Raw genomic sequence first — 21,676 nt, 5'->3', positions numbered from 1 at the left:
GTGCTACTATGAGTCGGGTGGTGGACTAGTTTTTCATGCTCCATGAGATTTCTGCAATTACCAAACTTACAAAGGAGGGAACAAACAGAAGGGGAAAGACAAGACAACTGAGAATGGCAAGAATGAGGAGTTCTTTCAACTGCAGACAGGGCAGCGTGACTGGAGGAGGCACTCTGACCACATGGGTAGGAACCAGAGACTGGGGAGTCAGCCCCACCCCTTACTCATCAAATGTTTCTGAGCAAGTTACTTGGTTTCTGTGAACCTCAGTTACCTCTTGTAAATGGGAATAGTATCCACATCACGAGGTTAATGTCAACGTGAAGTGAAAATACTGATTGCAAGACACTTAGGACAGGGAACTGAGTGGTTATGATGATGCCATAGGCTTCAGCCTTTGCCCTGAAGCCGGGAAGGGTTCTTTTTCCCTGTCCTCTTAGTTGCTACATTCTTTTTTTAAATTATTTATTTATTTATTTATTTATTTATTTATTTATTTTGGTACTTTAAGTTTCAGAATACATGTGCAGAATGTGCAGGTTTGTTACCAAGGTATACACGTGCCACGGTGGTTTGCTGCACCTGTTGACCCATCATCTAGGTTTTAAGCCCTGCATGCATTAGGTATTTGTTCTAATGCTGTCCCTCCCCTTTACCCCCCACCGCACAATAGGCCCTGGGGTGTGTTGTACCCCTCCCTGTGTCTATGTGTTCTCATTGTCCAACTCCCACTCATGAGTGAGAATATGCAGTGTTTGGTTTTCTGTTCCTGTGTTAGTTTGCTGAGAATGATGGCTTCCAGCTTCATCCATGTCCCTGAAAAGGACACAAACTCATTCTTTGTTATGGCTGCATAGTATTCCATGGTGTATATGTGCCACATTTTCTTTATCCAGTCTATCATTGATGGGCATTTGGGTTGGTTCCAAGTCTTTGCTATTGTAAATAGTGCTGCAATAGACATAGGGGTGTGTGTGTGTCTTTATAGTAGAATGATTTATAATCATTTGTGTATATACTCAGCAATGGGATTGCTGAGTCAAACGGTATTTCTGGTTCTAGATCCTTGAGGAATCGTCGCACTGTCTTCCACAATGGTTGAACTAACACTCTCACCAACAGTGTAAAAGCGTTCCTATTTCTCCACAGCCTCGCCAGTATCTATTGTTTCCTGACTTTTTAATAATCACCATCCTGACTGGCATGAGATGGTATCTCATTGTGGTTTTTAATTGGTACATTCTTTTTTTGTTGTTCTCTTCCTTTTTCTTTTTTTGGGAGGCAATGCAGTGTGCAGATTAAGACATCTGGAGTCAGACCACCCATGTCTGGCTCCCAGCTCTGTAATTTGCTGGCAGATGGGTCCCTCTAAGCCTCAGTTTCCTCATATGTAAAATGCAGGTAGTAATTCATAAGCACACATATACACACTTCTAGAATCCAAAAAGCTTTGTAAACAGATTTTTTTCCCCTGAGTTTGACATGGACCCATTTGGCAGCGGGACCAAACCTGAACTGAAGTGATGCTATTTATAATCATTATTTATCCAACCAGGAGTGAGTATTTGTGTATCTAGCTGCAGAAATACTACTGTATTTGATGATAGGATCCTCCCCCTGACTGCTGGAATGTTCTGTGATAGATATACTCTTTTACTTTGTAAAATCCAAAGTTCTGAATTCTGAAAACATCTGCCCCCAAAGTATAAAGTATTGTCAGCCTGTGGTATTTGTCCCTGGGTGTGTCCTGAGGACCAAGTGAGAGGGTGCGTGTGATGAGGCTCTCACCTGGGGCGCCCCAGGCAGCTCTTCGGAATGCTATTCACATGGAAAGCGACACACTCCTGGTGCCTCCCAAGTGGAGCCATGGGGTCGATGCTACAGAAGAATTATTATGACCCTGGCACCAAGTAAGAGCTCAAAAACAGTTACAGCCAACATGAATACAGGGGCTTGCTACGTGCCAGACGCAGTTCTAGGGGCTTTGCATCATATTATCTCTTTTTATCTTTACAACAGCCTTTATGAGGCAGACACCATTATCTCCACTTTACAAGTGAGGAAACGCAGACACAGGAGGTTGGGAAAGTTACCCAAGACTTTCTGATCAAGAGAGACAGAAGTCCAAGATTAGCTACTACTGTTTTCTCCTTTCTTTCCTCTCATTGTAAGTGCTGCACATAGTCAAAGAATGAAGAAAAGGAGATCCATGATTAGTGAAAATTTCCCAGGAGCTACTTTCAAATTGTATTTCATGTTATCCGCAAAACAAATCTGAGATAGATGCGAAATTGTTCTCTTTTTACAGAAGGAACATGGAGAACTTAAGGGATGTAAGGAGGGCAAGTGCATTTATGTGGAGGTTCGTCCTGTGTCCTATTCCAAAACCCATTCTTGCATCTCAGGAGTAAGTTCCAACAGGGGAGTTAAGGGTTAACCAGCTCAGGCTGGAAGAGCTGAATCACCCAATAAAAGGAGACTTGCTGCTTTGATGGGAAGGTCTGATCCAAAACTGCTGGGGTGACTCTCCGTGACCCTACCGCTTGGGCAGCTTGATTTATCTTTTCTGTATCCCTGACCTTGATGTTGAAATCATTACTCAACCCTCAGTGAAGCTCTTAACTGGCTTTTTTGAAATGACTCATGCATCAGGGTCCATCCAGCCATCTTGACTTTGTAGGGTCTGAGGCCCTGAATTAGCTTCTGAGAACCCAGTGCCCAAACGGGTGTCCCCAGGTGGGTCTGGCAGACCGTAGGTGGCAGCTTTGTCGGTTGGGTTCTCCTTCACTTCGCTTCTCTCTGGATGTGCGCGTACTTTTTCTCTCATTGCTAAGGCACGCCCCAGGCTTTTTGCTTACTTGTTTCTATTTTCATCTTAAAATCACCCCTGCACTGTTTCACCCCTCCCATCAACCTACCTATATGCATAAATCTTCTCTGATTTTGATCAGCTGTCTTTTTTTCTCCTCCAAGCTACCCTCTCTTCCCTTCTCACTAAATACATTCTTAAATGAGAATCATGATGTACTCACTTGATCACCTGAATTCGGTCCCTCCCCCAGCTCTGCACTTTCAAAGACTATCCCCTCTTTCCACTCGCACTCCCAGAGGGCAGGTAAAGCTGTGGGCCCCTCCCTCCCTCCTGGACACTCCTTCTCCAGCCCAGAAGCTGCCTCTGTGGTTTCTGCGCTTCTTTTACTGCCCTTTTCCTTTTCCTTTGCTGGCTCTTCTTGGAGCTTAAATGCAGGTACTTCCTGCAAATGTGTGTTCCTATTCCTCCTCAGTACACCACCTTCCTTCTGATTTCATCCAACTTTATGGCTTCAACTGCTGCCTCTGGGTGTCTGGCTGCTTCTAAACTATTGTCTAGCCTGACTGCTTTCCCGAGATCAGAGCTTGATTTCCAGCTGCGGAACGGGTGTGCTGGAGTCCCCTCTGGCATGCAAATGGTGTTGCACCTTGTTAGCAATGCCATTCCTGTGCTGCATTCTCTCAGAGGCTCAGGCTTCAAATTTGAGGGCCAGTTTCAGCTCCTTTCAAGCACTGACCAAACCATGGAAATTCTATTTCTGAATTTCTCAAAGCTTTTCACCTTCTTTCCACTGTCCTAGCATAGGCTTTTAATATATTCTATCTTGATTATTGTGATAGTTTCTCAACAGATCTCTTTGAATGTTATCTTTGACTCTCAGAGCTAGCATAGAATATGCTAGCAGGGAGTGATACAGGTACAGAGCAAATTGTATCATTTCCTGAAAACTGTCTGTGAGACTCTTCTTGCAAATTAAGTAAAATTGCAACTCTGTAACCTGTGGTGAAATGCCCCTTTCATTTAGCCCAGGCTCCATCCCAGCCCCATTGCTGCCCAGGGTCCCTGCTCCTGCCCACGTCACACCCTGGTTGCTTTCTCCTAACTGGAAGGCTCCTCTCTGCCTGGCAATAAACCACCCTGCCTCGGAGGCTGGGAAGCAGTTTTAGGAGGCTTTCCTGGATATCCCCAGGAGGAATCATAGTCACGACAGAATTAGGGGCAGCAGGTTAGCCTATAAGTTAGAGTCAAATCGTGTTTACCAGAGATAGTGCATTCTTTGCACTAAACATCATGAGTCTAGTATTAAAATGTCGTTTTTCTTTTCTACACTCAGTGTTGTAGCAGGAGACCAGGAAGTTAATTGTGATTTCCTTCGCGAGTCGAAAAAGAAAAGCTCACAAGGTGTGGGCACTTTGATCCTATTGTGCAAGTTTTCATTGAGTGTCTGGGTTATTCCACAATGGGATGTAAAGACTGCAGATTCCAAGGCGTATCTCACCCTCAAGAAGCCTGTATTTGGACTGGGAAGGAGAGATTTGTACCATATGACATCGTTTCATTAAATGTGTGGTGCTGACAGGACTGTGTTAATCTGTGACATTTTACTCTTTTTTTGGTTTAAACATTTGTTTTTCAATATTATGATTTTAAACTTTGGATTATTGGAAACATGGGAATAGTGCCTTTCACCTCTCTCCAATTTCCTTTATTTTATTTTTTTAAATTAACACATAATAATTGTACAAATTTTTGGGGTAGATAGTGATGTTTTGATACACGCAATATATAGTGATTCTCCTTTCTCTTTACTCAGAGGCTAAGGTGGAGATGGTGGTCTGCCAGATGTTCATAAAGGTCATTTTAGCAAAAATATTTTTTAAATTAAGTGTTTTAGTATAAACCATCTTCAACTGTTTTCCGTTATACAAGCTGTAATCCATCCATGCCTTTATTCATTCACGCATTAAGGGCCCGCTGAGTGCCACATTCACTTACGGTGAGAATGAGCTCGGGCCCTTCCCAGGAAAGCCAGTATTGACCATCTGTCTGAACATCTAAACATTGTCTGAACATCGAAGCTACAATACACTAAAAGATGATTCCTGCCGGGCGCGGTGGCTCAAGCCTGTAATCCCAGCACTTTGGGAGGCCGAGACGGGGGGATCACGAGGTCAGGAGATCAAGACCATCCTGGCAAACACGGTGAAACCCCGTCTCTACTAAAAAATACAAAAAACTAGCCGGGCGAGGTGGCGGCGCCTGTAGTCCCAGCTCCTCGGGAGGCTGAGGCAGGAGAATGGCGTAAACCCGGGTGGCGGAGCTTGCAGTGAGCTGAGATCCGGCCACTGCACTCCAGCCTGGGCAACAGAGCGAGACTCCGTCTCGAAAAAAAGAAAGTCAGAAGTGGTCAGAGTAGGACCACTGCTCACAGCTCTATCTTGGCAGGGTACCCAGCGATCCTCAGTTAGATTTTCAGACTCTTTAGAGTGGAATCTAGAAGAGAAATCTTTCTTCTGCTAATATTGCTCACCTCTTGTAATAGACATTGCAGGTACGCTCTCCAAGCACAGTTTCTCAGCACTGGCCTCTATTCTCAGATGACTGCTCACTGCAAACACCTGTGATTCTTTCAGGGTGGTTGTGGGGACATGCAGGGTCTGTGCCTAGGGCAAGCAGAGGTGCCAGGCTTACTGCCCCGAGACAAAATGTTCCAATGAAGGTTAGAGAGTTGGCATTACTCCCTCTCAGCTGGCCGTGGGTGTGAGCTTCAGTTGTGCACTGTGGCAACTGACTTGATCACCTCCTAAATCCTCCTCCGGTGTCTCCTGGGATTATCTCCCAAATCAATTACTTGCACTCAAATTTTTGTCTTAAGATCTGCTTTTCAAAGTTTAACTAAAATGGATAATTTTTTATTCAGTGATGAAAGAAACAATACACAAAACAACATGGGAATGCCTTAAATGTGTATTGCTAGGTGAAAGAAGTCAATCTGAGAAGGTTGCATACTGTATGATTCCATTTTATGACATTCTGGAAAGACAAAACTATAGAGACAATGAGCAAATCAGTGGTTGCCATGGGTTTGCAGAAGGATGAGGGTTGACTAGGTGAAGCACATGTTTTTTTAGGGCTATGAAACTATTCTGTATGGTACTGTAGTGGTGGTTAATAATACCATCCATTGGCTGGGAGCAGTGGCTCACGCCTGTAATCCCAGCACTTTGGGAAGCCAAGGTGGGAGGATCATAAGGTCAGGAGTTCGAGACCAGCCTGGCCAACATGGTGAAACCCTGTCTCTACTAAAAATACAAAAAATTAGCTGGGCATGGTGGCAGACGCCTGTAATCCCAGTTGCTTGAGAGGTTGAGGCAGGAGAATCGCTTGAACTCGGGAGGTGGACCTTGCAGTGAGCCAAGATCATGCCACTGCACTCCAGCCTGGACGACAGGAGTGAAATTCCGTCAAAACTAACAAACAAACAAACAAAACCATCCATTTGTCAAAACCCAAAGGACTCCATAGCATAAAATAATATATGCAAATTTGAAAAAAATCAACCAACAGAACAGAATTCTAGGATGAAATGCAGATTGTGACAAAAGAATATACAGTCATAGCCCGGGTAAGATAGTAATACCCTGTCTATACAAAAAAAAAAAAAAAAAATACAAAAATTAGCCAGGCGTAGTGGTGCACAACTGTAGTCTCAGCTACTTGGGGGACTGAGGTGGCAGGATTGCTTGAGCTTGGGAGGTTGAGGTTACAGTGAGCCTGTGTTCACACCACTGTACTCCAGACTGGGCAACAAAGTGAGACCCTGTCTCAAAAAAAGAAAAAAAAAAAAAGAATAAACAGGCATGCATCTCTTAATGACAGGGACACATTCTGAAAAATGTGTCATTAGGTGATTTTGTCATGGTGTGAACATCGTAGAGTGTACTTACACAAACCTAGATGGGAGAGCCTATTGTTCCTAGGCTATGAACCCCTAGAGCATGTTACCATACTGAATGCTGTAGGCAATTTTAACTTAATGGTATTTGTGTGCCTAATCCATATCTAAACATATGAAGGTGCAGTAAAAATATGCTATAAAAGATTGAAATGGCCGGGCGTGGTGGCTCACGCCTATAATCCCAGCACTTTGGGAGGCAGAGGCAGGCGGATCACCTGAGGTCAGGAGTTCAAGACCAGCCTGGCCAGCATGGTGGAACTCTGTCTCTACTAAAAATACAAAAATAGCCGGGTGTGATGGTGGGCACCTGTAATCCCAGCTACTTGGGAGGCTGAGGCAGAAGAATCACTTGAACTGGGAGGCAGAGGTTGCAGTGAGCCAAGATCACGCCATTGCACTCCAGCCTGAACCCCAAGAGTGAAACTCTGTCTCAAAAAAAAGATTAAAATAGTACACCTTCATAGGGCACTTTCCATACATAGGAAGTTGCTCTGGGTGAGTCAGTGAGTGAGTGGTGAATGTAAAAGCCTGAGATATGCCTGTACATTATTGTGTCCTTTATAAACTGTGTACTTTATAAACACTGTACCCTTAGGCTACACACTAAATTTATTTTAAAAATAAAGTAATTTTGCCATGACATTAGGGCAGCCATGATGCCACTAGCTAATAGGAATTTTTCAGTTCTGTTATAATCTTATGGGACCATTGTTGTATGTGCAGTCCATCACTGACCAAATGTCATTATGTGGTGCATGACTTTAACTATATTACAAATGTGTGATATAACTTCACTGAAGGTATCGGGGGAAAGAAATGCTGATGTGAAGTAACTTTGGAAATGCTGGAAACTATAAAACTAAAGATAAAAGGAACTATATATAAGCACTGTGTTCTAGTTGATAAAGTTGCTAGCCATGGAGGTACAGGTCTACTATTCTGAAACCACTCTACATGCGTACTGGGATTGGGCAAATAGGTAAATGGTTGGTGGATGATGGGAACCAAGTCACTTTTGGAGTAGGTTACAGACAAGCAAGAGAGAAAGGCTGAAAGGAGCCACGTGGTACTGAATTAGACTTGAGGACATCAGTATGAACTCATGTTTAGCTTAATATAGATACTGATAAGCAGATATAGAAGTAATTATAATTTGTGTATATGCAAGTGTTATTATACATACATATATTTACACATACATGTAGGTATATACTTCCTAATCGTGTTCACTGAGAGGGTCTAGAGACAATGATACCCAGCATCAGTGAACACACCTAGCCTAGGTCTTGGTTTCTTTTCTTTATTTTTTTTTTTATTTTTATTTTTTTTTGAGGCAGATTCTCGCTCTGTCACCCAGGCTGGAGTGCAGTGGCTGCTGGCTGCGATCTCGGCTTACTGCAAGCACCGCCTCCCGGGTTCACGCCATTCTCCTGCCTCAGCCTCCCCAGTAGCTGGGACTACAGGTGCCCGCCACCACGCCCGGCTAATTTTTTGTATTTTTAGTAGAGACGGGGTTTCACCGTGTTAGCCAGGATGGTCTCGATCTCCTGACCTCATGATCCACCCGCCTCGGCCTCCCAAAGTGCTGGGATTACAGGCATGAGCCAGTGTACCCGGCCAGGTCTTGGTTTCTAAATACTATTCCCCAGTTTTAAAAAACCTAGAAATGGATGATTCTACAGCTGGGATAGTGAATATACAGGATGAACCAGAAGTATCTTGTAGAGCCAGAAAGTAAGCAAGTGCTTACAAAGCAAACCAGCAGGTATATATCAAATAGGACATAGAAGCCATCGGAAAGAGCTCTCAATGACCAAAGCTGACAATTTGAGCAGAAAATAAAAACATAGTATTGGATTATAACCCAAAGAACAAAATAAATACCCATAATCAGCCGGGCACGGTGGCTCAAGCCTGTAATCCCAGCACTTTGGGAGGCCGAGGTGGGCAGATCATGAGGTCAGGAGATCGAGACCATCCTGGCTAACACAGCAAAACCCATCTCTACTAAAAATACAAAAAATCAGCCAAGCGTGGTGGCGGGCACCTGTAGTCCCAGCTACTCGGGAGGCTGAGGCAGGAGAATCACTTGAGCCCAGGAGGTGGAGCTTGCAGTGAGCCGAGATCACACCACTGCACTCCAGCCTGGGCGACAGAGCGAGACTCCGTCTCAATAAATAAATAAATAAATACCCACAATCCACACTGATATTAATAAATGATGGAATTAATAAATTATTGGGGAGAGGCAAATCTCCCAAACAGAAGAATTCCAAATCATTTCTGTGGATACTCCTCCCTCAAAGAAGTAGAGCACAATCTCCACCCTTGGGCATGGGCTGTGCAGGGTGACTTCCTTCCAAAGGGTACATACAGTAAGGAAAGGGTAAAATTATTCACAGTAAAATCATTCACTCTGGAGAAACCTGACAAACACCACCTCAGCCAAGTGGTCAAGGTCAACATCATCAGTGATAAGTCATGTTGATAGTATCAACCCTTGATATGTTTAATTTATGATGAAGTTGATGAAAATGACACTTTAGCCTCTGTGGTCTTCCTTCTGAAAACACATAATCCTGGTCTAACCATGAGAAATGCACCCGACAAACTCCAATTGAGGGACATTTTTCAAAATATCTGACCAGTACTTCTCAAAACTGTCAAGATGATCAAAAAAGGAAAGTCTGAGAAGCTGTCACAGCTCAGAGAAGCCTAAGGAAACATGACAATGAAGTGTAACTTGGTATCCTGGATGGGGTCCTGGAACAAAGGAAAACAAGGATGTTAGGGAAAAACTAATGGAATCCAAATAAAGTATGGGTTTTAGTTAATAATAATATGTCAATGTTGTTTCCTTAGTTGTGACAAACATACCGAAGTAATGTAAGATGTTAACAATGGAGAAAATTGGATGTGGGGTGTATGGGAACTCTGTACTATCCTTGAAACTTTTCTATGAAAATGCATATTCTAAAATTAAAAGTTTATGGTAAAAACACATTATTATGCCCAAAGAGCTGCTTCTCTCTGGAGTAAAGATTGAAAGGAAAATCAGAGGTAAGGGACAGCCCGCTGTGTGCCCCAGTTAGTACTGTAACTAGGAGAGAGAGCTTGGGATTAACACTGCCCTCAGAGAGTTAAAGAAACAATGACTAACAGAAATTCTTGGGCTTACAGGATATTAGATAAGAAAAGAAACAAAGTTTAAACTGAAACTATGCCCCAAAGAGTAAGAAACCAATGACTAACAGAAATTCTTGAGTTTGCAGGATGGCAGATAAAAGAAACCATTTGTTGAAATGCTGAAACTCCCTCAGCTTGTGAGATTTCAAAACTGGCTGAAATCGGTTGGAACCAAAATGGCCAACTGGAATTTGCACAGAACAAGCTTGCTGATGTCACAGCCCATATTTCCACCGTGTGTTTCATAGTAACTCCCCCTGAAATTTATACATGCAACTCATGAGGTGGGCATTGTCAAGAGGTAACTGTGCACGGAGGAGTTTCCAGAGCTCCCCTTTCCTTCCACCAATTACCTACTGATCCCGGAATCCACCCCCTAATCCTTTCCTAATAAGATTACTGCCTTGAAACCAGCACAGGGAGACAAATTCGAGCTGGACTCGCCTCTTTGCTGGTTGACCTGCCATAAAAAGCTTTGCTTTTTCATAGCATTGCCTTTTAGCTCATCAGACATGACCCTTTTCACTTGGTAATAGGGTTAAGATTCTTTTACCTCCAAATCTTAATTTGGAGATATGATTTCCAGCAGGGCTCTTTTCTTACAAAATTCCACAAAATGCACCCATTTTGCATCTTACTGTGTTGATTAGTGGTGATCCATATTAAATTTCCCCCTCCCCATTGCCTATCCATTAGGCTAAATAACCAAGAGTCTGAATCTTTATAGGGAGAATATTTTTATTATTCCACAGTAAATTGGTGGGCACTGGGGTATATACAGTATTAAAAAAAAAAGCCCATAATGTATACATATGCTCTCTTTAACTCTCTGAGATGGTTGAATTTTTAATAAGTTAGCAAAAGGAGTGAATTGTAGACTAACTTCACTTTAAACTATTTCCTTATATTAGAATTCTCATTGAATTAAATCCTCGAAAGTTTTAGCACTATTGTTTTTATTGCCGTTACTATTACTACTGGTTTGGGGCTGTAGAGGAGGCAGTCTCAGAATCAAAAGTTCAGAAGTTTATATATAAATAGATCACCAGGAGAAATCAGAAAATCAGAAAAGAGAAAATTGATAAGATTTGACTACATAAAAATGGAAATGTATTGTTCCCAAAATATCATCAACAAAATTAAAAGGGAAACTGAGAAAAAACTATGACAATGACTGGTAAAAGGAGATTATATATAATTATATATGTTAAGAAAATTAGTATATATGGATATGCCTTCCTTTCAAGAAATATTAAGCAAAGGCCATGACACAGCAATTTGTAAAGAAAGAAATGGAAATTGATTATAAATATTTTTTAAATTTCAATAAAGAAATGCAAATTGGTACTAATGACATACTAATGTTCAATCAAGAAATGCAAATTGTTAATAATGACAACTTTTTTGTCCATCAATTGCACTTTTATACCTTGCTGATAGAACAGCTTTTTGTAAGAACATTTTGGCAATATCTATCAAAAGTCTCTGGAATGTCTGCCAATTGATCTAGGGATTCCATTTTTATAATTTTTCTAAGAAGAAAATTAGTATGTGGAAAGACTTCTTCATAAATATGTTTATTACTACATTGTTTATAATAGTAAAAAATCAAAACCAATCTTTACCCACCAACAGAAAATTATGTAAATAAACTATAATTCATCCATTCAAAAGAACACTAATCAGCCATTAAAAATGGTTATATAGGTCAGGGGTTGGCAAACTATAGCCTATTGGCCAGCTGTCCTTTTTTGTAAATAAAGTTTTATTGAGACAGAGCGTTGCCCATCCATTTATGTACTGTGTATGGTTTCTATATTTGCTTCTAGTTTGCTATGGCTGCTGTAACAAACCACCACAAATGGGGTTGCTTCAACAACAGAAATGGATTGTCTCACAGTTCTGGAGGCTAGAAATCCAATCGAGGTGTTCTGAGAGCTGTGAGGGAAGGACCTGTTCCAGGCCTCTCTCCTTGGCTTGTAGATGGCCGTCTTCTCCCCACGCCTCTTCACACTGTCGTCTCACTGCGTCCGCATGTCCCCCTCTTTATAAGGATGTCAGTCATATTGGATGAGGGGCCCCACTCTACTCTTGTGTAACTTCATCTTAACTAGTTATATCTGCAATCACTCTATTTCCAAAAAAAAAAAGGTCACATTCTGAGGTACTGGGGATTAAGACTCTAGCCTATGAATTTTGGGGGGACACAATGAACCCATAATAGCTACTTTCGTGCGACTGTTTCATGTGTTCATACTCAACAGCAGAGTTGAGTAGTTCGATAGAAGTGAGGTCTGTGAAGTCTGGAATAGTTATCAACCCCTTACGGAAAAAAGTTGCTGACCCTTGCTATAGGTGAGCGTGTTTTGACATGAAAAATGTTCCGTTATAAAGAACATTTATTTATTTACTTATTTACAGACAGGATCTTGCTATGTTGCCCAGACTGGACTCCAATTCCTGGGCTCAAGCAATCCTCCTGTCTCAGCCTCCTGCATAGCTGAGACTGCAGGCATGTGCTACCCTGCTGGGCCAAAAACATTTATTTTTATGATAATATAATATTTTACTTATTCTGTTCATTATTAACTAATATTTGAGAACATTTACAATATTAATGAGACAATCTAGGAGACGTTCAAATTAATTTGTTTTTTTCTTTAAGATAGAGTCTCACTCTGTCACCTAGGCTGGAATGCTGTGGTGTGATCTCGGCTCACTGCAACCTGCACCTCCTGGGTTCAGGTGATTCTCCTGCCTCAGCCCCCCGAGTAGCTGGGACTACAGGTGCATGCCACCACACTTGACTAATTTCTGTATTTTTAGTAGAGACGGGGTTTCACCATGTTGGCCAGGCTCGTCTTGAACTCTTGACCTCAAATGATCCACCCACCTCGGCCTCCCAAAGGGCTGGGATTACAGGTGTGAACCACCATGGCTGGCCTAAATTTATTTTTCTTTACGTCTCGATACAATCTAAATAAGAGAGATAGTCTTATTTAGAGATAGACCAAAATAATTATGGTCAAACTTATGATTTCAAAAACATAAATAAGTGGTTGATATTAGTGTGTCTACATATAATTCAGTTTTTGCTGTAAGGTTCTTTGGAGGCCAGATGTGGTGGTTCACGCTTGTAGTCCCCACACTTTGGAAGGCCAAGGAGGGTGGATCACCTGAGGTCAGGAGTTTGAGACCAGCCTGGCCAACACGGTGGAACCCTGTCTCTACTAAAAATACAAAAATTAACAGGGTGTGGTGGCGGGTGCCTGTAATCCCAGCTACTCGGGAGGCTGAGGCAGGAGAATCACTTGAACCCGGGAGGTGGAGGTTGCTGTGAGCCGAGACCGTACCCTGCACTCCAGCTGGGTGATACAATGATACAGTGAGACTCTGTCTCAAAAAAAAAAAAAAAAGTTATTTGGCTGCAAGAAAGAACATTTGGTTTACTTGTTTACTTTGATGATAAGACTATCTCTTAATGCTGGGATGGCCTCTTCCTGGCATTTCTTCCGTTGTAGATTTTTAGTGCCGTAATCTGTGATTGCATGAATGGGGTTGAATGGAGAAGGACTCATCACGTTAATTCCAAACACGAGTGCCTGGCCAATGACTAAAATAAGTCATAACGAGGGAGACACATAACACAAGTGCCCAATGTTTTTGATGCCAATAGGTTAAGCCTAAGGAGTTTTGCCAAAATTCAGGAATAAAATATCATAATAAAATAAGCACTGAGTTATCTGCACAAGCATAGACCAAGGGACTCAAGGTTCAAGGGAGGAAAAATTGAGGAAAGGCCCAAGGCCTTGGGGTGCCCTCCCCATTCCCTGCCCTACCTTCACTGGAGGAAACATGGAAATATATTCTTAAGTGAAAATGATTACAAAATAGTATCTTTTTGGAAAATTATATCATCTGAAAATATCAGCCAAGTGCAGTGGCTCACACATGTAATCTAAGCACTTTGGGAGGCCAAGGCAGGAGGACTGCTTGAACCCAGAGTTTGAGACCAGCCTGGGCAACATAGTGAGACCCTGTATGTATAAAAATTTTTAAAAAACAACAACAACAACAACAACAAAAAAAAAAAACAGGCTGGGCGTTGTGGCTCACACCTGCAATCCCAGCACTTTGGGAAGCTGAGGCTGTCAGATTTCTTGAGGTCAGGAGTTCGAGACCAGCCTGGCCAACATGGTGAAACCCCATCTCTACTAAAAATACAAAACTTAGCCAGGAATGGTGGCACGTGCCTGTAATACCACCTATTCGGGAGGCAGAGGTGAGAGAATCACTCAAACCCAGGAGGTGGAGGTTGCAATTGTGCCATTGCTCTCTAGTCCGGAGAGACAGAGCGAGACTCCGTCTCAAAACAAACAAAAACCAATTAGCTGGACATGGTGGTCCTCGCCTATAGTCCCAGGCACTTGGGAGGCTGAGGCCGGAAGATTGCTGGAGCCCAGGCATTCGAGGCTGCAGTGACTAATGATGGCACCGCTGCACTCCAGCCTGGGTGACACAGTGAGACCCTATCTCTTAAAAAAAAAAAAAGAAGAAAAAAAAGAAAATATCTACATGTGAATAGACAAAAGACAGAGAATGTACATCACACTATCACAGCAATGATTCCTGAGGTTTGAAGCACTATGAGTAATTTTTATTCTCTTGTTACTTACCTGTTTTCTAATTTTTATATTATGAACACATATTATTTTTGTAATTATAAACCAAAAATGTATGCCAGCAAAAGATATAACAAATTCATACATAGGCCAGGCACAGTGGCTTAGGCTGTAATCCCAGCACTTTGGGAGGCTGAGGTAGGCAGATCACCTGAAGTCTGGAGCTCAAGGCTAACCTGGCCAATGCAGTGAAACCCTGTCTCTACTGAAAATACAAAAATTGGCCTGGTGTGGTGGTGGGTGCCTGTTATCCTGGCTACTGGGGAGGTTGAGGCAGGAGAATCACTTGAACCTGGGAAGCGGAGGTTACAGTGAGCCAAGATTGCACTGTTGCACTCCAGCCTGGGCGACACGAGCAAAACTCCATCTCAAAAAAAAAAAAAAACCTTGTGCACAATATTGTCCCTATAAGGATGTGGTAGAAATGGTTTTACATGCAGTGTTTATTCCAACTTCCTTCTGATATGCCTCCCTGCACTGCAGAGGCTGGGAAGAAAAAGTCATGTTTCCTTGACTCCCTTGCAGCTAAGTCGCTGGGTATGAATTAGCCTCTACCTGTAGATGAACCTTCTTGAGAAGGAGGCCACAGTATCAGCTCTGCCTCTGTCTGAGCAGGGGCCCAGTGGGGGTTGGAACAGATCACCAGAACTCATCTCCAGCTCTGAGCGCAGAGGGAGTCCGGGCTGGAGCATACTCAGAGGGAGTCCGGACTGGAGCATACTCACCCCTGGACGGCGACTGTAGCAGAAGGTTATTAAAACCAACCGTTTGGGTGGTGGCCTTCTAATCCCCTTTCTTCCTGATATCCTGGAGGTTGTAGTGATCCTGGCAAGCCTGTTCTGAATCATTGCTCAGTGTTCCGGGAAACATTCCGGATACCTAGCCTAAATGGGCAGCCTTGCCAGCAGTTTTATAATTGCCCAAATCATCCCAGGCCTAAAATAGCTGGTTGTTTCTGTTTCCTGAGACACAACCTGACTGACATAAGGGCTCATGAGCTATTTGGGGATGAGCTTGTGCTGAAAGAAAACATACATTTTTATGACAAGTCAAATGGAAGCATTAATAGTTCAAGTTGCTTGGAATTCATCTGAATTGCAGAAGGAAGAGTAAAAATATCAGGAACAAGTGCCAAACCTAAAACACACGAAGATCTCCAAGTATAAATGTAACAGGATCACAGATTTCCTCTCTTTTACTAAGACATGCAGGTGCAATATCACTTATCCATCTCTTTAGAACGGCTCGTTCTTCCCATGAGCCTTATCTCAATGGGTTTTGGAGTGAGATGGTGAGGAGCAGGGAAACCGAATTAAGTTTGCCTGTTTGTGGAATCTCGGCTCAAAGAACCTTTTTCCACGGTGTAGCGGTGCAGTCTTTCAGAGTTCTCGGTTTCTCCACGCTGTCTGGATGCCCAGGGCTGTGTGGATAATGTAGTACCAGGTGCTCTCGTCCTGTACTGGTTTCCCATGTGAATTGGCTGGTCTGGCCTGGTCCCCAGCCTGAGATCTCTTGAAGTACTCACTGGTTCCATTTAGGACAGGGGCATCGTGATGTTACTCATGGCTGGAGTCTGTGATTCCAGTCCTTGCCTCTGGTCACAGATCCTCCTCCTCTGTGGCTTCTTCCCCTAGGCCTCTTTCACCAGTCTCAGAGCACTCCCAGATGCACTCTGGGGTGTACATGGTTGCTAGATCCTTAACCTCCTCCCTGCAGGCTGTGGAGCCTGCCCCAGGTCCACACATCCACTCCCACCCTCTACTAGGGGTCATGCTGCATGAGGACAGTGCTGTGTTGGATGTGGAATCCATGAGTGCTCTTCCTGGCCTTCCAGGTGGAGCAGGAGGCAGATGCGCCTCTGCTTTCAACTGCAACTCTTTTTTTATCTTTTTTTTTGAGACAGTCTTGCTCTGTCACTCAGGCTGGAGTGCAGTGGCATCATCTCGGCTCACTGCACCCTCTGCCTCCCAGGTTCAAGCAATTCTCCTGCCTCAGCCTCCTGAGTAGCTGGGATTACAGACACACGTCACCATGTCCAGCTAACTTTTGTATTTTTAGTAGAGACGGGGTTCCACCATGTTGTCCGGGTTGGTCTTGAACTCCTACCTCAGGTGATCCGCCCGCCTCAGCCTCCCAAAGTGCTGGGATGACAGACACGAGCCACTGCGCCCAGCCGCACATCTGATCAGCATCTGTGCGGGCAATCAACCTAGAGAAAGGAGGCTGGGACACAGGCATCTGTCCCTTTGCCTCCGCATCTACTGGGATGGCAGGGGTGATGTTTTCACTCTGCCTCTCAGAGATGGAGTTCCTCTTTGTCCTCATCCACTCCCTTCCAAACAGCAGGGACCTGTACAAGATAGGGTCCAAGGAAATAAATTAACTTACCAATGAGCAAGGGCCAAAGATGCTGCCCACTTTGTGCTAATAAAATCTGTTCATGATGATTTCTGCAAATGATGCACACCCTCCCTGCTTCGCCTCCTTTCTTCTAACACTGGGAAGGAAGACACTGAGCAGGTAAGTGGCTGACGTTTATTTTCATACTCTGTTTTAAAATAGGGCACCATGAAAAGAGACCTGTCAGCTGTGGAAGCCATTGGCATCGGAGAGGGAAGACAACCTCCCATCCTTTAAAATATCACATAAGAAAGGCCCAGAGTCTCCTGGTGAGAGAGGGGAGAGCTTTCCTTGGCAGCAGCTGAGGAAACAGTGTGGAAACATGAGCTCTTCCTGGAATAGGATTCATGTCATCAAGAACTATGGATCTGCTGGGCCAGGCATGGTGGCTCACGCCTGTAATCCCAGCCATTCGGGAGGCTGAGGCAGGTGGATCATTTGAAGTCAGGAGTTAGACACCAGCCTTGCCAACATGGTGAAACCCTGTCTCTACTAAAAGAATACAAAAATTAGCCAGGTGTGGTGGTTGCATGCCTGTAATCCCTAGCTACTCGAGAGGGTGAGGCAAGAGAATTGCATGAACCCGGGAGGTGGAGGTTGCAGTGAGTTGAGATTGTGCCACTGCACTCCAATCTGGGTGACAGGGCAAGACTGTCTCAAAGAAAAAAAAAAAGGAACTATGGATTTGCTATGGCGAATAGTCTCTCTATCCCTTAGTAAAACATGTTTTGGTATAAAAATCCAGATAATTGAACCATCGCCATTAGATGTTTCGAGGTTTCTATTGACAATGTGGAGGTCTTATCATTTAGATTTCAACGCTTTTATTTTTAGTTTTTAGAGACGGGACCTTGCTCTGTTGCCCAGGCTGGAGTACAATGTAGTGATTATGGCTCACTGCAACCTTGAATTCAGTGGCTCAAGCAAACCTCCCACCTCAGCTCCCCGTGTAGCTGGGACAGGAGTGTGCCACCATGCCTGGCTAGGTTTTGTATTTTTTGTAGAGATGGGGTCTTGCTATGTTGCCCAGGCTGATCTCGAACTCCTGAGCTCAAGAAATCCTCCCACCTTGGCCTCTCAAAGTACTGAGATTACAGGTGTGAGCCACCACACCTGACCACTTTTGACACTTATATTTTTGGAGTGAAACTGAAACATGAGGATTTGTTCAAAGTGTGTGTAGAGAAGGCAAAATTCCCCACTGATTCTTCCTGCCTTGGACTAGATGTGTTGTGCAGAGTGAGGGTGGAAAATGAGCCAGTGGTCCTGAACTAATGAAAATAAATCTCCCTGGGGGACAGGTATTGGGCTTCCCATTCCACAGGATGGGGTAGATGTGGCTTATGGAACCCAGATTATTCACAAAGAGGTTGTTCTCCTGCACGTAAAGGCTGGAAGAGCCGTGTACTTGGATGTGCCTGCACGGGAGAGGGCACAGGCTAGGCTGGCGGGCCTGGGAGGTGGGGGAGGTGGGAAAAGGCCGTCTGGCAGGAGCTGAACATTTGACATCGTGGGACACTTTGCAGAGGAGGCTAACATGGTTTCGAGGAGATACTTAGGAGCTGGTCACAATGGGTGAGTCATAAAGAGAAAGCTGGAGCTGCGGGATCCTGGAGGGAGATGAAAAGAAGGCTGATTCACAGAACCCAGGCTGGACAGGACTCGTTTTCAGAACCCAGGCTGGACGGGACTTGTGGCGAGCAGTCCAGCACAGCCTCACAGTGCAGAGCGTGAGCTGTGGAACCTGCCCCTACCCTAGCTTTGCAACCTTAAGTGAGCCTCATAGCTTCTCATGTGTAAACTGCTCATCATAATGGTTCTGACCTCAGTGGTTTGTTGTGTTATAGGAAATGATGCCAGTGAATGCATAGTCCCAGCCTCAGCACAGGGCAGCCACCTTGAAGCTCTCAAACATCACTGTTGTGAATACAGAGAAGGAAAACCAACTGTAACGTGCTACCCAAATATAAGTTTTACTCATATTTTGATGTTAGGATGGATAGCTTGCAAAAAGTTGGAGGGTACGGCCTTTATTATGAGGCATCTGTGAAGGATCAGGAATGGATGTAGATAAGGAACTAGTAATGGAAAGTGTTAAAGCTGGAGCCCCTGGAACACCAGAAATGAGGCTGGACACTCAGGAAGAAACAAATGAAGGTGATGCTAATGGTAAGTAGGGGAGGAAAGAGGGTTGCCTTAAAGACCTATGCAGTTAGGGAGTGGGCAGGGTGTTGAACCAGGAAGGGAAAGTTGTGGTTTAAGAACATGCATACAGAAGATACATGTAACTACATGCTGTTTGTCCTTCTGTTGAACGAGTTATTCAGATCAGTACACCATTCATCAGACTTCATTCGTGGTCTCTAAGAGTGACATCAGTCTTCCTTGGAATATGATGAGAATTTATTTGGTTCTTCTTTTGCTTTTCTATTTGATTTATTTTATGTTATTTGGTACAGAAAGTTCATTACAAGTCCTGTCCAGCAATGTGCCTCTCCTGGCCCTAGAGTTCTTGGACACAGTCCAGGCTAAAGAGAAGGCCTTTCTCCCCATGGTCAGCCACACGTTCCACATGCCCACAGAGGAGTCTGGTGCTCCACAGGAGGGTGATGACCTACCGAAGTCCTCAGCAAACACCAGCCATCCCAAGCAGGGTGACATCCCCAAGTCCCCAGAAGAAACCATCCAACCCACGGAGGGTGACATCTGCAAGTCCCCAGAAGAAACCAACCAATCCAAGAAGGACGACCTCCCCAAGTCCTCAGAAGTCATCAAACCCAAAGAGGGTGACATCCCCAAGTCCTCAGCAAAACCCATCCAGTCCAAGCTGGGCAATATTCCCAAGTCCTCAATGAAGCCCATCCAGTCCAAGGAGGATGACAGCCCCAAGTCCCCAGAAGAAACCATCCAGTCGAAGGAGGGTGACATCCCCAAGTCCCTAGAAGAAGCCATCCAGCCGAAGGAGGATGACAGCCCCAAGTCCCCAGAAGAAAGCATCCAGCCCAAGGAGGGTGACATCCTCAAGTCTCCAGAAGAAGCCATCCAGCCGAAGGAGGATGACAGCTCCAAGTCCTCAGAAGAAGCCATCCCACCCAAGGAGGGTGACATCCTCAAGTCCCCAGAAGAAGCCATCCAGCTGAAGGATAACGACAGCCCCAAGTCCCCAGAAGAAGCCATCCAGCCCAAGGAGGGTGACATCCCCAAGTCCCCAGAAGAAGCCATCCAGCCCAAGGAGGGTGACATCCTCAAGTCCCCAGAAGAAGCCATCCAGCCCAAGGAGGGTGACATCCCCAAGTCCCCAGAAGAAGCCATCCAGCCCAAGGAGGGTGACATCCTCAAGTCCCCAGAAGAAGCCATCCAGCCGAAGGAGGACGACAGCCCCAAGTCCCTAGAAGAAGCCATCCAGCCCAAGGAGGGTGACATCCCCAAGTCCCCAGAAGAAGCCATCCAGCCCAAGGAGGGTGACATCCCCAAGTCCCCAGAAGAAGCCATCCAGCCCAAGGAGGGTGACATCCTAAAGCCTGAAGAAGATACAACGGAGTCCCTGGAGGAGGACAAGGTGAAAGTGATCCTGAGCAAGGAAGACTTTGAGGCTTCACTGAAGGAGGCTGGGGAGAGACTGGTGGCTGTGGACTTCTCGGCCACGTGGTGTGGGCCCTGCAGGACCATCAAACCGTTTTTCCACGCCCTGTCTATGAAGCATGAGGACGTGGTGTTCCTGGAGGTGGACGCTGATGACTGTGAGGAGGTGGTGAGAGACTGCGCCATCATGTGCGTCCCAACCTTTCAGTTTTATAAAAAAGAAGAAAAGGTGGATGAGTTTTGCGGCGCCCTTAAGGAAAAACTTGAAGCAGTCATTGCAGAATTAAAGTAAACATGTATTCTGAAAACAGTGCAGACAGTCAGATGTTTATAGCTTTTGAGTTATCTTTTATTATTTACACAAAGCGATCAGGTATAACAAAAGTGTATGTCCAAATGGCACTGCTCGTACATGATAATATTAACTCTACCCTTTTCAAAATACAGTCCAAGCATTAAAGTACATTGTGACTGTGTTTCTGTTGGTGGGAGAGTGTAAAATTAGAAATTCCTCTGGTGAAGATTGCTAAGTCCCACGGTCTCCTATTTTTCAATCTTGATATGTATTTATTTTTCACTTGCCTTTGAAAATTCCACGCATTTAGTGTTTGTAGCAAGACTGAAAATTTAGATAATTTTTCTATAGAGGCAGATGACTGAAAGATGAATGGAAACTTCTTTTCTCATGCTTATGTATCTTTGGGGATTCTGATAAGATACATTTGGAAATAAGGAATTGGAAAGATTCACGTCTCAGTTAACCTCCTTCTTCTGCCGGGAGTGCTATGGAGGCCTTGGGAAATCCACTGGGTTTTCCAAGACCTGATTTGTTGGTGACAGAAGTGAGATCAAGGCTGCTTCCAGATTTCAAGTCCAGGGCTCTGCCTACTATAATCTATGCTCACAAAATCTAAGACAAGAGCTCAGAACTTCAGGTTTCTTGGAGGTTGAAGTCCTCCGGATCTTTGCTGCCATTATGACATCAGTGCCCTGATGGCAGAGCTCCTGGTTTGCCTCCGTGGTACCTGGGTTCCCAATACCTAGAACTTCCTCTGA

General features: G+C 44.3%; 1 protein-coding gene across 2 annotated transcripts; it reads left to right on the top strand.

Moving 5' to 3' along the window:
- The first annotated feature begins 18,865 nt into the window (after nt 1-18,865).
- TXNDC2 (thioredoxin domain containing 2) lies at nt 18,866-20,928 on the top strand. Of its 2 annotated transcripts, none has more exons than XM_010373426.2 (2): nt 18,866-19,207; nt 19,498-20,928. In XM_010373426.2, exons 1-2 carry the CDS (start codon nt 19,099-19,101, stop codon nt 20,910-20,912), a joined length of 1,524 nt encoding a protein of 507 aa, XP_010371728.2. In that variant the 5' UTR covers nt 18,866-19,098; the 3' UTR covers nt 20,913-20,928. The 2 variants fall into 2 exon arrangements, with proteins under 2 accessions (XP_010371728.2, XP_030781945.1); XM_030926085.1 differs by having other exon boundaries at nt 18,902-19,008; nt 19,502-20,928.
- The last annotated feature ends 748 nt before the right edge of the window (nt 20,929-21,676 follow it).

Source organism: Rhinopithecus roxellana, chromosome 21, assembly GCF_007565055.1.
Source record: "Rhinopithecus roxellana isolate Shanxi Qingling chromosome 21, ASM756505v1, whole genome shotgun sequence".
Lineage (NCBI taxonomy): Eukaryota > Metazoa > Chordata > Mammalia > Primates > Cercopithecidae > Rhinopithecus > Rhinopithecus roxellana.
Note: the sequence above shows the minus strand (reverse complement) of the source record. Positions and strands in the feature narration are given on the sequence as shown.

What these genes read in the sequence shown, in the direction of transcription:
- TXNDC2 (XM_010373426.2), top strand. Translation starts at nt 19,099, where the DNA reads ATGGATGTAGATAAGGAACTAGTAATGGAAAGTGTTAAAGCTGGAGCC. An exon ending in AAATGAAGGTGATGCTAATG is followed by an intron (nt 19,208 to 19,497) that starts GTAAGTAGGGGA and finishes TATTTGGTACAG; the next exon opens with AAAGTTCATTACAAGTCCTG.